At 51.8% G+C, this 12,280-nt stretch overlaps 1 protein-coding gene across 1 annotated transcript in view; it reads left to right on the forward strand.

The window, feature by feature from the left end:
• CDHR1 (cadherin related family member 1) overlaps positions 1-12,280 on the forward strand; it is a 22,716-nt gene that overhangs the window by 5,590 nt on the left and 4,846 nt on the right. Inside the window, exons 6-14 of the mRNA XM_040485594.1 lie at positions 131-217; positions 1,462-1,578; positions 2,665-2,808; positions 4,652-4,730; positions 6,062-6,162; positions 8,743-8,946; positions 9,440-9,592; positions 11,110-11,274; positions 11,768-11,835. Of these exons, the coding sequence (XP_040341528.1) occupies positions 131-217; positions 1,462-1,578; positions 2,665-2,808; positions 4,652-4,730; positions 6,062-6,162; positions 8,743-8,946; positions 9,440-9,592; positions 11,110-11,274; positions 11,768-11,835 (1,118 nt within the window). The remainder of the gene's footprint in view (positions 1-130; positions 218-1,461; positions 1,579-2,664; positions 2,809-4,651; positions 4,731-6,061; positions 6,163-8,742; positions 8,947-9,439; positions 9,593-11,109; positions 11,275-11,767; positions 11,836-12,280) is intronic.

Consider the following 12,280-nt stretch of genomic DNA (forward strand, 5'->3'; position numbering starts at 1 on the left):
TTTGGTGAGGGAGGCGGTGGCCATCCAGGTGTTCCTCTCTAGTCCAGGCCTCTGTTTATGACCAGCCTGGCCCTCCTCACCCCCCCCCCCCCCCCCCCCCCCCCCCCGCCCCGTCACTGTGACCCCTCAGGACATACCTACTGGGAGCAGTATCATTAAGGTCCATGCGGTAGACAAGGACACGGGTTCTGGAGGGAGTGTCACCTACTTCTTGCAGGTAAGGAGGGGCATACTGGTCATAACCAGAGGCCTGGACTAGAGAGGGACACCTGGATGGCCACCGCCTCCCTCACCAAAGCACTTAGGTCCGGGTCTCCACTATTCCCCAAAGATTGTCAGAGAAGTCACATCAGACTCACAGGGACATGATAGGGGCCTGAGTGGGAGCCATCTTCCCCTGACTGGCCCACGCTGGGAACTCCCACTGGAACTCCCTCTGAGTTCCCCTGGCACCCTGTCCCTGGACCTCCGGGACCCTCAGCTCTCCACCCTCAACCTCTTCCCCAGGAGAGGCACTGAGCACACTGCACCCACATGGGGTGGAAGAAACCTGCCTGGGCCTAGAACTGTGGAGATCTGTCTAAGGAGGAGCAGAGCTGTGACCCCCCCCATCCCACCTCTATCCATCACCCCTCCACCCCACCAAAGGCAGAGACCCCTTCCTGAACCTCCTCCTTCTCCCTGGGTTCCACAGGAACCAGCTGCCCTCCACACAGCCGCTGCTTCTGTAACTGTTCCTCTTCTTTGCACATTTAGTCACTTGCTCTCACAATTGTCAAGGCAGTACACCTTGGTGGCTAACAACATGGGTACTTGAGAAATCCCCTGGGCTCCACATGGACTGGAGAGATCCCACTGCCTCCTCATGGGCCCTTCAGCCTGTTATCTAACCCTCCGAGCTCACTTTCCTCACGTGTAGAATTCGAAAGACGAAAGCACATCTTCGTGGATTCTTGTGAGGACTAAATACGTGCACAGCTCTGATAAATAGCCTGTGACGCACAGTAACCCTTTTCCAGATTGAGGATCATCTCCTGTCCCCACCCACCTTCAACCCCCACCCCCACCCCCACCCCAAGCTTCCTGGAACTGGCCCATTGTCACTTATTTGCTGGGGTTGAAAGATCCTGAAGGCCCTCTCCGTCACGGTGGCTTCTGAGCCCCACTTCCTCTAGGTTACAGCGCTCTGCTGGCCATTTCTACCTGCTGGAACCTCCAGGCCAGAGCCTAGCTGGAAGCTGAGCAGCAAGAAGTGCTAAGGCGCTGCTGGAAGCATGCTGAGGGGCAGGAGGGGGACCCTAGGGGCCACAAAGGCTGAGTACCCTGAGGTTAATCTCAGCCCTAAGGCCAGAGTTCCTGTGAAGAAGGCCAGCGAAGACACCCTTTCGGTAAAGCAAAACAGGCACTTCTGGGGCGGCCTGGGTCCCTCTCCGAGGACCAGCCTTCCCTTCACTCTTACAGAATATGCACGCCACCAAATTTGCCATGGACCGCCACAGCGGTGTGCTGCGCCTCCGGGCTGGGGCCACCCTGGACTACGAGAAGGCCCAAGCCCATTTTGTCACCGTGGTTGCCAAGGTAACAGGGCGGCCTAGGGAGCATCTGGTTTTTCTTCAACTTTGTCAGAGGAAGCTGCCCTTGGATTGGAAGAGTTGGGTCCTATGAGGGAGTGGGGGAGGTTTGGAGGGCTGAAGGTAGGATGGGGATGGGGTAGGAGTGCGGCTGCTCAAAGCCTCTGTTGAGTGGACTCTGCCCAGACAGGGACATAGTCTCCAGGGAGGCTGGAGTCTTTGGGTTGCAGAGGGCATATTCCCTCCTGGAAGAGGGTGTATGCCCCATCAGGACTGACGAGCCAGGGTCCCCTCTGGAGGACTGTGTGGCCATGGCCTGGACACCCATGCTCCCTCACATGTCCCATGACCTGCCCTCTAGGCACTTCCCTCTCTCTGCCTGGGCTTGCTCACCTCACCTGTTCCTCTTTGTGTGATCAGTGACCCTTCATGAGCCTTGGTTTCCTCATCTGCCCACCCATGAGGCTTAACTGAGTTTCTCATACTTCTAAAGTGCATGGTGTGGGACCTGCAAGTCGGCAGGTGCTCAGCCAAAGTGGCTGCTCTGTCCCCTGAGGGCAGGAAACCCTAGCTGTCCCTCTAGACCCAGCATTTTCTTTTCCAGGAAAGGAAAGTCCCCTGCTGGTCACATATTGGCCACAGGCCATCCCACTGCAGCCTGCACCACCTGCCCAATACTCCACCAAGGGCTCGGCTCGCTGGGCACACACCTTCATCATATAGACTCAGGCACAGGCCCAAATCGTGTCTTAGTAGGTCCTTAGGTGTTGGAGGCTTGGTTCCTGGTGGGAGGGGGAATTTGGCTCTGACCCCCCTCCTCTTCTGCCATTTGTCGGACATGATTTCCCTGGAGAAAGAACTCTCTTTTCCAAAGGAACACTTTTGAGTGCCTGGTGCATACCAGGCACTGACTAAAGACCTCCATGCATCATCTGATTTAAATGACCCTTATGAGGGGGAGTTATCTCCAGGTGATACAGGAGCAAACAGAAGTCAGAGAGGGCAGCTGGTCCGGAGGCCAGTAAGAGACAGAAACCAGATTGTACCAGGAGTCCAGAGCCCAACCTCTCTTCACTCTCTGCTTCTTCCCCAGGATGGTGGAGGGAGGCTTCGAGGGGCTGATGTGGTGTTCTCAGCCACCACCACGGTCACAGTCAATGTGGAGGACGTGCAGGACATGGCCCCTGTCTTCGTGGGCACACCCTACTACGGCTATGTGTATGAGGACACCCTTCCGGTGGGTGGCTGTCCCCTCATCCCAGTGTCCCCTCCAGATGCCACTACCCCTGGATCCCCTGTGGCTTGGCCCTGGGTCACCCTCTTCACATGGATGGCTCTGGACTGACTCAAGCTCAGCCCATGAACATGTCCTTTTGCCTGTGGGAGTGTAGGGGGGAAGAAGCAGGGGCAGTGTGTAGAGCACCTGCCAGGAGCCAAGACTGACACGCCATTTCTTCACTCATTCAAACTTACTCAAACCCAGCTGCAAAGGTTCAGCCCCTCAAAAAGGCTGAGAAGAGAGGCTGACAGGTGGCCCATGGCTGTTTTTTTGGGTGGAGCCCTTTCTACACCTTGTGGGGGCAGTGGGGGTGGTGAGATTCCTTTGTGCCTCCCCAACTCAAAGCCCATAGCTTCGGGTCCCTCAGACCAGTAGTTCTCCCACAGTTTGATGCCGAGTTCCCACAACCCTTATCAAATGTCATCCACAGGTGTGGCTTGTCCCGCAAGCCAGGCTCCAAGGCCGGCCTCAGCTTCCTCCCCCTCAGTGCAGTCTTTGTCCCTGGTGTTTGGGCTACTATGCTTGTCTTTGGGTCTCTTAGGAATGGCACTCCCCCTGGGCCTGGCACCTGATGCCCGGCATCCCCTCCATCCCTGAGCCCTCACCAGCACCCCAGCACCCAGCCCATCTCCCCACTGTGCCCTTAGCCCTCTGCCTGAAATGTGCCTGCAGACCTAATACACCCCGCCTTTCTCAGGTCAGCCCAGGCGCTGCTTTCCCTGACATCTTTGGTCTAGATGGGAGCTCCCCTTCTCTGGGGATGCACACCCCTCCTTGGGGTACCTGCATGTATTTACATGCCCCCTCGGCTCAGCCAGACCATGAGCTACCTGTAGGCGGAGACCAGGTTGGGGCCAAACCCCATACAACCGCAGCTCAAGGACTCTGGAACTGAATTGCAGTCTGAATTTTTCTTCCCCAGGCTCTGAGTATTCTAGGATCTATGAGACAATGCAGATGCTCACTGAGGACCCCTCACGTGCTGGGCCCAAGCTAAGATACCGCTGCTCCCGAAGCTGGCAGCCGAGTAGTAGAGATGAGCACAGAGTGGAGGGAGAAATGCCGGGCTCCTCTAGTGGGGCGCTAAAGACAGGCCAGGGGGAGGCCAGCTGTCCTGCTGGAATCTAAGGGCGGACAGCGTTGCTCAGGGAGAGCAAGCGGCATGTGGCAGTCAGGAAGCAGCCATGAGTGTGGACAGGCCGAGGAGAAGTGCCTGAGGAGGAGGCTTAGAAGGGGGCAGCTGGCTGAGATGGAACAGGCTTGCTGGCTGTGGCATCGCTGCCCAAATCTGTCAAATGGCACCCCAGCCAGGGCCACAGGAGAGCATCCTGGTTTCTTGGCTTTTGCATTGGACCCCTCTGTGCCTGGCTCCTCTCTCACCTGTCTCTGACCTCTCCCCACCATGTACCTCTGCAGGCAAAAGGTGAAGGAGGCAGGGAGGGTGAGGCTCGAGGGTAGGACAGTAGAAGCCAGACTTGAGTGTGGCATGTAGGAAAGAAAGGGTATGAGGAAGAGGCCCACTCAGGAGGCCTGAGTGTCCCTGGGCAGCCGTGTGCTAACCTATGTGGAGGGGAGAAACAGGGCTTGGGCTGTCTCTCCCTCCAGCCTGGGGAGGTCAGTGGGTGCTATGATCTCTCTGCAGAGCAGGTGTGGGGCCACACAGAGGCCTGGCCCTTTTCTTGGGTGGCAGTGGGCAAGTATGTTGGGCAGTGGGCAAGTGGGTTATGGGGGCAAGTATCTGGGGAGGGGGGAGCCCTATCATCACCCTGTGACCTCAGGCAGCTGCTTCTGTTCCCTCAAGGGCTCGGAGGTACTGATGGTGGTTGCCATGGATGGAGATCGGGGCAAACCCAACCAAATTCTTTACAGCCTCTTGAATGGTGAGTCTGGGGAAGCTTTGGGGACAGGCCCATCACTGGGCTGTGGCTTCTACTCCCTGGGCGACCAGAGTGAGCTTTTCAGACCTCTCTGGTCCCTGTTTCCTCATCCATAGAACCAGAAGTACAAGATGCATGAGACAGGCTGGGTCCATCTAGGAGGTGATGAGTCTCCTTGGGCATGTGCTCCAGACCCTGCCTTATTACTCTGTCCAGCAACAAGGAGAAACATGGGGTTGGATTGGGGGACTGAGAGCAACACTGTGAGGCACCAACTCATGTCCCTTCACCCCACCCTAAGCACATGCTGATTAACAAGAGGGAGTGGCAACATTTCTTACACTTTTAAGTTACTGTGTTTTTTATTGTCATACTTTAAAACTTCTGGCCTAGAGCATATAGTTGAATTAAAAGAACTAAATGCAACGATGATATGGTATTTCCTACTACTAGCTCTGTATATGGATGAGCAGACTGAGGCTCAGAGAAGCTAAAGGGCCATGCCACATTCCCACTGGACTTGAACCTAAGTCTTCTGGCTCCAAGTCTGTGCTCTTTGCACAACTGAAAAGCAACGGAGCAGGTCAAGCCGGCCCAGGTGGGCTCTATAGCCCCTGGAAGCTGGTCCCTGCAGCACCAGGCCCCTTGGTGGGATCATCATGCCTGGTGCCTGATTGCAGACATGCATATGTCTCTCTGTTCTCACTCAGACACCATTGCCTTCCCAACCCTTTCCCTTAGGATATGCCTGGTGCACACACTCCTTCCAGCATACCTGAACATGCCACCATCACACACAGGCTCCTTTCCCCAGGCACGTGGGCCCTTGACTGCCTCTCGTCCCCTCCCCTCCACTTCTGCAGTCTTTACACAATTACCAAGCACCCCACCCCCACCCCCATCTCTTCTCTCCGTCTTCTGCTCTACCTCCTGTAGCCTCTGGCCTCTTTCTTCCATCCCTCCCTTTCTCTCCTCTTTCTCCCCTTCCTTATTTCCCTTACTCTGTATCCGTTTCTCCCTTTCTCTTTCTATCACATACACACACGTGCATACACACAGCACAGAAGAGAAGGAGAGTTCTATGGAACCTGAAACCAGACTCAGAAGTGAGTTTAAGTCCCAGCTCTACACTCGCTGTGTAATCTTAGACAAGTTACTTAGCCCTTCTGAGATTCAGTTTCCTCATTGGCAAAATACAGATGATAGAATTACATCCTATAGAGACTTCAGTGAGGTAATGCCCGAGGATCACAGGGCTGGCTGCCTGGCATGGCTCCCCTGCGCCTTCCCTGGCCATGTGTGGAACTGCAGGACACATCTTTCCTCCTTGACAGGGAGTGACGGAGCCTTTGAAATTAATGAGACGTCTGGAGTCATCTCCGTCATGCAGAGTCCTGCCCAGCTCAGGAGGGAGGTGTATGAGCTGCATGTACAGGTACCCTCCCTCTAGCTTGGCCTTTCCTCCTGCCCTCCGGCCGTGGTGATGCAAACCAGTATCCCCACCACCAGCCCACCCTCCACCCAGGGAGGGAGCTAGATGTTGCTCCAAAGAGCACCCACGTCACATAGCCTGCGTGAAGGCTGCAGCAGACACACACAAAGTCTCTGGAAAGGGGAGACATGAATTCACAAGGAAGTAGGACTGAAGCAGCAATGCCTTGAGTATGGGTAAGACCCAGCAGGTGGACACTGGTGGAGGGCATCGCTGGTGGGAATGGGGGCGGAGTGCAGGCACTGTGGACTAGGAAGCCCCATGAGATGAGGCTGGAGGTGATGTGCACATGATGTACTGGGGAAGCAGCAAGGAGTCATGGGACGGCAGCAAAGTGTTTAGACCACATGTAGACAGAGAAAAAGGTTGGATCCCAGGCTGGAACTGGAGGAGCAAAGGCCCCAGATATGAAATATAGGTTTCTCCCCAGAACAGAGCCAGCTTTGTGGGCATGTGGCCTGTGCAGTTACACAGGGACCACTGTTAGAAGAGTCCCATGCTGGGTGTAAGGCTCTGCTCTTGCTGTCTTGAAATTCTTAATAATTTTTTAACAAGGGGCCCCATATTTTCATTTTTCACTGCACATTATGTAGCTGGTCCTGCCCAAGAACAGTAAAGAGCCATTGAAGGGTTTTGAGCAGTATCAGAGAAAAGCTCACCCTGGCTTCTTTAGACCAGGATGATTCTCAGATTTAGAGAGTCTGGCAAACAAAGATTTCCAGGACCTAGTCCTGGCAACGGGAAAGTGGTGTGTCCTTGAGAAATGCAAGACTCTGCATGTTGTGAGCCCCCAGGTGATTCTGGTCCAGTCCCAGGAGAGGGTTTGAGAACACTGGTCCCAACTTGAGTTTGGAGGGAACTGGGTGAGAGGCAGGGAGGCAGAGCCATTCGTCAAGGTGATAAATGGGGGGCACCTGTGCATATGAGGGGAGGTGGAGTGGCATAAGGAGACAAAGTGCAACATATGGAGGAGGCAGACTCCACAGAATGTGACTGTAAGGAAAAGGAGCGACTGTAGTGACTGTCGGGAAAGGAGAAGGATGAGGGATCTGGGTGGTACCGTGCTATCAGGGGTGCAGGAAAGGAGGCAAGTTGGGTAGGACAGACATGGGGCATTCTGCTGTCTCTGGGATGCTCAGATTGAAACACACAAACTTGTGTATACAGGTGTGGAACCTGGGGAGACAGTGTCTGCATACAGGTGGCTGTGGAAGAATGGGTTTGGGGAATGGAATCACCTAGAGGATGGCTGTGGGGACAGAGGAATCACTGGCCAAGAACATAGCTCTGGGAGCATCAGAGGCTGAGTGAGGCAGGAGCAGGTGAAAGAAACCTAGGAGAGATCAGAGAGGTGGAGGGGAGCCTGCAGAAAGCAGAGTCCCATTAGCAGAGGGCTAGAACCCTCAGGAAGGCAAAAGAAAGTGGCAGTGCTACACGCAGCATGGAAATTAGTGTGAAGTGTCTCAGTTGGGGATGGGCTGAGAGCTGAGTGGGAATTAGGAAATGGAGACAGCAGGTGTAGGCTTCTGAGAAGGGAGTCATGGTAGCAGCTGGGGTGTGATGAGTGGTGTCCGGGGAGCATAGTGAGACCAGAGCATGCTTCTAGAACAAGGGAAGGGAGGTTCTTGATTGTCTCTGTCACATGGAGTGGTTCACACAGAGCCTGTGGATTCTCAGCCCTGGCTTTGCAGCCTGTATTAGTTATCTGTTGCTACATCTCCAAACCTCCCCTCTCTGCAGCCTCCACCCCTGGCCAAATGGACAGCAGGACAGAATGTGGCAGAACTGGGGTTTGAACCCAGATCTGTCTGGCTATAAAGAAGGGCCACTATGGTGAGATGGAGAGACTGCTGATTAAGAAATCAGACACACCTGAGTTCTTCCTAGTCCAGTTCTGCCACTCACTAGTGTGTGGCCCCAGGTGACTGCTTCACCCCTCTGTGCCTCATCTGCGAAATAGGATTAGTAACAGCACTATATTGTTGCCTATGGCTGTTGTAACATTACCACAAGCTTAGTGTCTTAAAACAACACACATTCATATCTCACAATTGCTGTGGGTCAGGATTCCAGGCTCAGCGTAGTTGGGTCCTCAGATTCAAGGTCTCTTGTTGTAGCTGCCATCAAACTGTCAGCTGGGACTGGATTCTCATCTGAAGGTTTGACTGGGGTAGGATTGTCTTCCAGGCTTACATGGTTATTGGCAGGATGGAGTTCCTAGTGGGCTGTTGGCTAGAGGTGACGATTAGCTCCTTGAAACATGAGCCTCTACAACATAGCTGCTTGTTTAATCAGAGCCAGCAAGGGAGAGAGTCTGCTAGAAAACAGAAGTTACAGTCTTTGTGGTCTAATCACCAAGTATATCTCATCACCTTTGCCATGTGATATCAGAAGCAAGTTGCTAGGGCAGGCCATACTTAATGAGAGGGAATTACACAAAGGCATGAATACCTCAAGCTGCGAATCCATGAGGCCATTTGGAGTTGCCTGCCACACAGCAATAGCCACCTGTCCCTATCCCAGGTGACTGAGGTCAGCTCTGCAGGGATCCCAGCTGCCCAGGCCATGGTCCCAGTCACCATCAGGATCGTGGACCTCAACAACCATCCGCCTACGTTCTATGGAGAGAGTGGACCCCAGAACAGATTTGAGCTGTCTATGTATGAACACCCACCTCAGGGAGAGATCCTGCGGGGCCTTAAGATCACTGTCAACGACTCAGACCAGGTGTGTGGTCCTGCCCTCCACCCTGTCTTCCAAGAAGCCAAAGCTGAGAGAGTGCACCAGTCTTCACCGCTTATGTCCCAGGGGCCTTGCAGGTGTTAAAATGAATGAAATGATGGTGTAACCAAGAGAGAGACGTGGGAGACTAGCTAACCAAAGACCTTTAGGTTAGCCTAAAGACATTTACAATCAATTAAAAAGTAAAACCAGTCAAATAAAAGCCCCTCTATATCTGATCTTGTAGAAAGGCATTTGTGAATGCATCCTGTCACCTCCTATGCCCAGCAGAGGGCCACGCTGTCCGTGTTTGGGACCTTGCTTAGTTATCATAGTCTGCTAAATCCTTCTGATCCTTAATTGCCTGACCTATAGAAAGAAATAATAATACCTCCCAGGGCTAAGGGCATATGAAGGTTTCTTGCTTAGCATGACTATCTAATGAGTTTCTATTCTCATTCATCTTCCCTGTTTCCTCTCTCCAAACACTATCGCCCAGGGAGCCAATGCCAAATTCAACCTGCGGCTGGTGGGACCTGGGGGCATCTTCCGAGTGGTCCCACTGACAGTCCTGAATGAAGCCCAAGTCACTATCATTGTGGAGAACTCAGCTGCCATTGACTATGAAAAGTTCAAAGTGCTAACCTTCAAGGTAGGTGATACTTTGTACTGTCCTGAATGGGGGGTAGGGGGTGGTCCTAGGAGCTCATAGCAGCTCCCGGATTCATTCCTGAGGGGTCCTTGTCACCCTCTGCCCTTCCTGGCCCTCCAGTTTCCCTCAGCCCCTCTGCCCTTCTTGCTGACTGGGGGAGCAGGAGTGTGGGGGAAGAAGAAGGTGCAAGAGACCTCTCCACTGCTCACACAGACTCACCGTGTTCCTGGTTCTAAATTACAACTGTCCCCAGGAATGCAAAGGTGTTCAATGTGCCCTGTTCATAGATTGAGAGAGAAAAGCTATTTGATTATCAAGATAAACATATTCCTCATATGCATTTAACATCTGTCACCAACTCTGATAAAAATTTTAGCAGAAGATGAAAAAAAGACTCCTTTGTATCTGTGATTATTTAAAATTATACACATATATAACTAATGCATATTATATATAACTATATAAATAATATATATTAATAAAAATGAAAAAAGATACCTCTTTGATATCTAAACTGTTATAATTATTTATAATTATACACACATAACTCTATAGCCAACATCATGCTTTGTGTTCTAAAACCAGTGTGTGAAGTCAGAAACAAAACATGGATGCCTGCTACCACCACCATTATTTAGTACTATTCCTGGAGTAACATTATTCCTGAATAAAGAAAGGAAATAAAAGGTATGAGTATTAGAAAGGAAGGGACAAAATTATCATATTTGTAGGTAGTGCTATTGTTTGCTTAAACAAATCTAAGAAATGTTTGAAAAACAGAAACACATCAAAGCTGCTAATGTGATTGATTACAAACTTAATACACAAAATTGAAGAGTGTTCCTACATATGAATAATAGCAAAGAGAATAATGGAATAAAAGTTTCTCCTTTATAATAACAACTAAAAGATAAAATTCCTAGGAATTAGGCAAACAGGAAATACACAGCACCTAAATGATAATGAACACAAGAATTAAACAAAGGGATGTAAAGAAGGCAAGATATGTAAAGGTGCACCCTGTTTAAAAAATGCAAATTCTCATCAAGTGAATAAAGAATCCAACGTCGTTCCAACTAAGTCTTACCTGGAATTTCCTTTCAGGTGGCGAGAAGGTTTGATATAATTACATGGGTTTTTATCTGGAGGAATAAATTTCTAAGAATAGTCAGGAAAACAGAAGGAAAGAATATGAGGCAGGAACTTCCCTAACAAATATTAAATTATATTATAAAACAAAGTAATTTTTGCACTTGAAACTAAAAAGGAATATGCAAATCAATGGGACAAAAGAAATTGGCCCAAATACAACTATAAGAACTTCAAGAAAGCAGGCTTTCGAGACAGTGGTCCTTAGAGGCGCCCCTACAGGTGATGTCAGGCATCGCAGGCTGGCGGCTGAGAGTAAGGCAGGGCCAGGCAGGTGGGTGCAGGACCAGTGCTGAGACAGGAAAGGGGAAGGCTTTCTGCCCACTGACTGCCACCCAGACAGTTCCTTGTTTTCCTTCCTTTCCCAGCTCCTGGCCATTGAAGTGAACACTCCGGAGAAATTCAGCTCTACAGCAGATGTTGTGATCCAGCTCCTGGACACCAACGACAATGTCCCCAAGTTTACCTCCCACTACTACATTGCCAGGATCCCTGAGAATGCCCCAGGGGGCTCCAACGTGGTGGCTGTCACAGTGGGTTGGGGACTGGCCCAGGGATTGGGTCTGGGGTGGGGAGTCCCTACTGAAGGGGGCCTGATGAAATCAGACAAACCGGGGTTCCAGTTTGAATGGCAAAGCCCAAACTCATTAACTGTGTCCTTGGACAAGCTCCCTGAACTCTCTGAGGCTCAGTTTCCACTCCTGTACAATGGGGACAACAATACCCAGGATTATAAGGAGGACATAGGCATAAACCCTCAGCTCAGGGCACAGGATTCATCTCCTTCTCTATCCTCATTTACAAAGAAGGGATACATGTCTTCCAGATCTAAACCTTTTGTTTCCTTCAATAGTTGGTTTCCTGGGCAGATAACTAGGGCTCCAGAGAAGACCTCCAGATCAGTTTCTCCCCAGTTGGATAAACCCCAGTTCCCTTGTGTTGCCATTGAAAGCAACCCTCAGGTATATTAGCTGCCAATACGCCCTGACAAAGAGCAGGTGCCACTTGGAGCTCTCTCTCTTCCAGGCTGTAGATCCAGACACAGGTCCGTGGGGTGAAGTCAAATACTCCATCTATGGGTCTGGGGCAGACCCGTAAGTACATCCAGAATGCTGAACAGGGCCTCGGGCAAGGGATTTGGGAGGCAAGGGGGCAGAGGGGATCTGTGCGGAAGGCAGGAAAGGACAGGACCTGAGTTGGAGAAATGAGCAGGAGGGCCATGGGTGAAGGGAAGCAGTGGAGAGCCTGGGGCAGAAGTTCTGGGATCTGAGAGAAAAAGGGTCATCATGATGGCCTGGAGCTAGGGAGGGCAGGCCCTGGGAGGAAAGGGAAGGGCTGTGAGTCGGGTTAAGTTCAGGGTTAATAGGTGGATGAGTAGATGGGTGGGTCAGCACCCTCAGTCAGACGGCAAGGTGGAGGAGAGGAGCAGGTGGGCCACCTTGGAGAAGCTGCATAGTGCATCGAAGGCAGCTCATTCCTGCAGTCCACTCTGTGTGTGTGTGTGTGTGTGTGTGTGTGTGTGTGTGTGTGTGTGTGTGT

This window comes from Herpailurus yagouaroundi, unplaced genomic scaffold (assembly GCF_014898765.1).
Source record: "Herpailurus yagouaroundi ecotype Mexico unplaced genomic scaffold, PumYag 163, whole genome shotgun sequence".
Taxonomy (NCBI): Eukaryota; Metazoa; Chordata; class Mammalia; order Carnivora; family Felidae; genus Herpailurus; species Herpailurus yagouaroundi.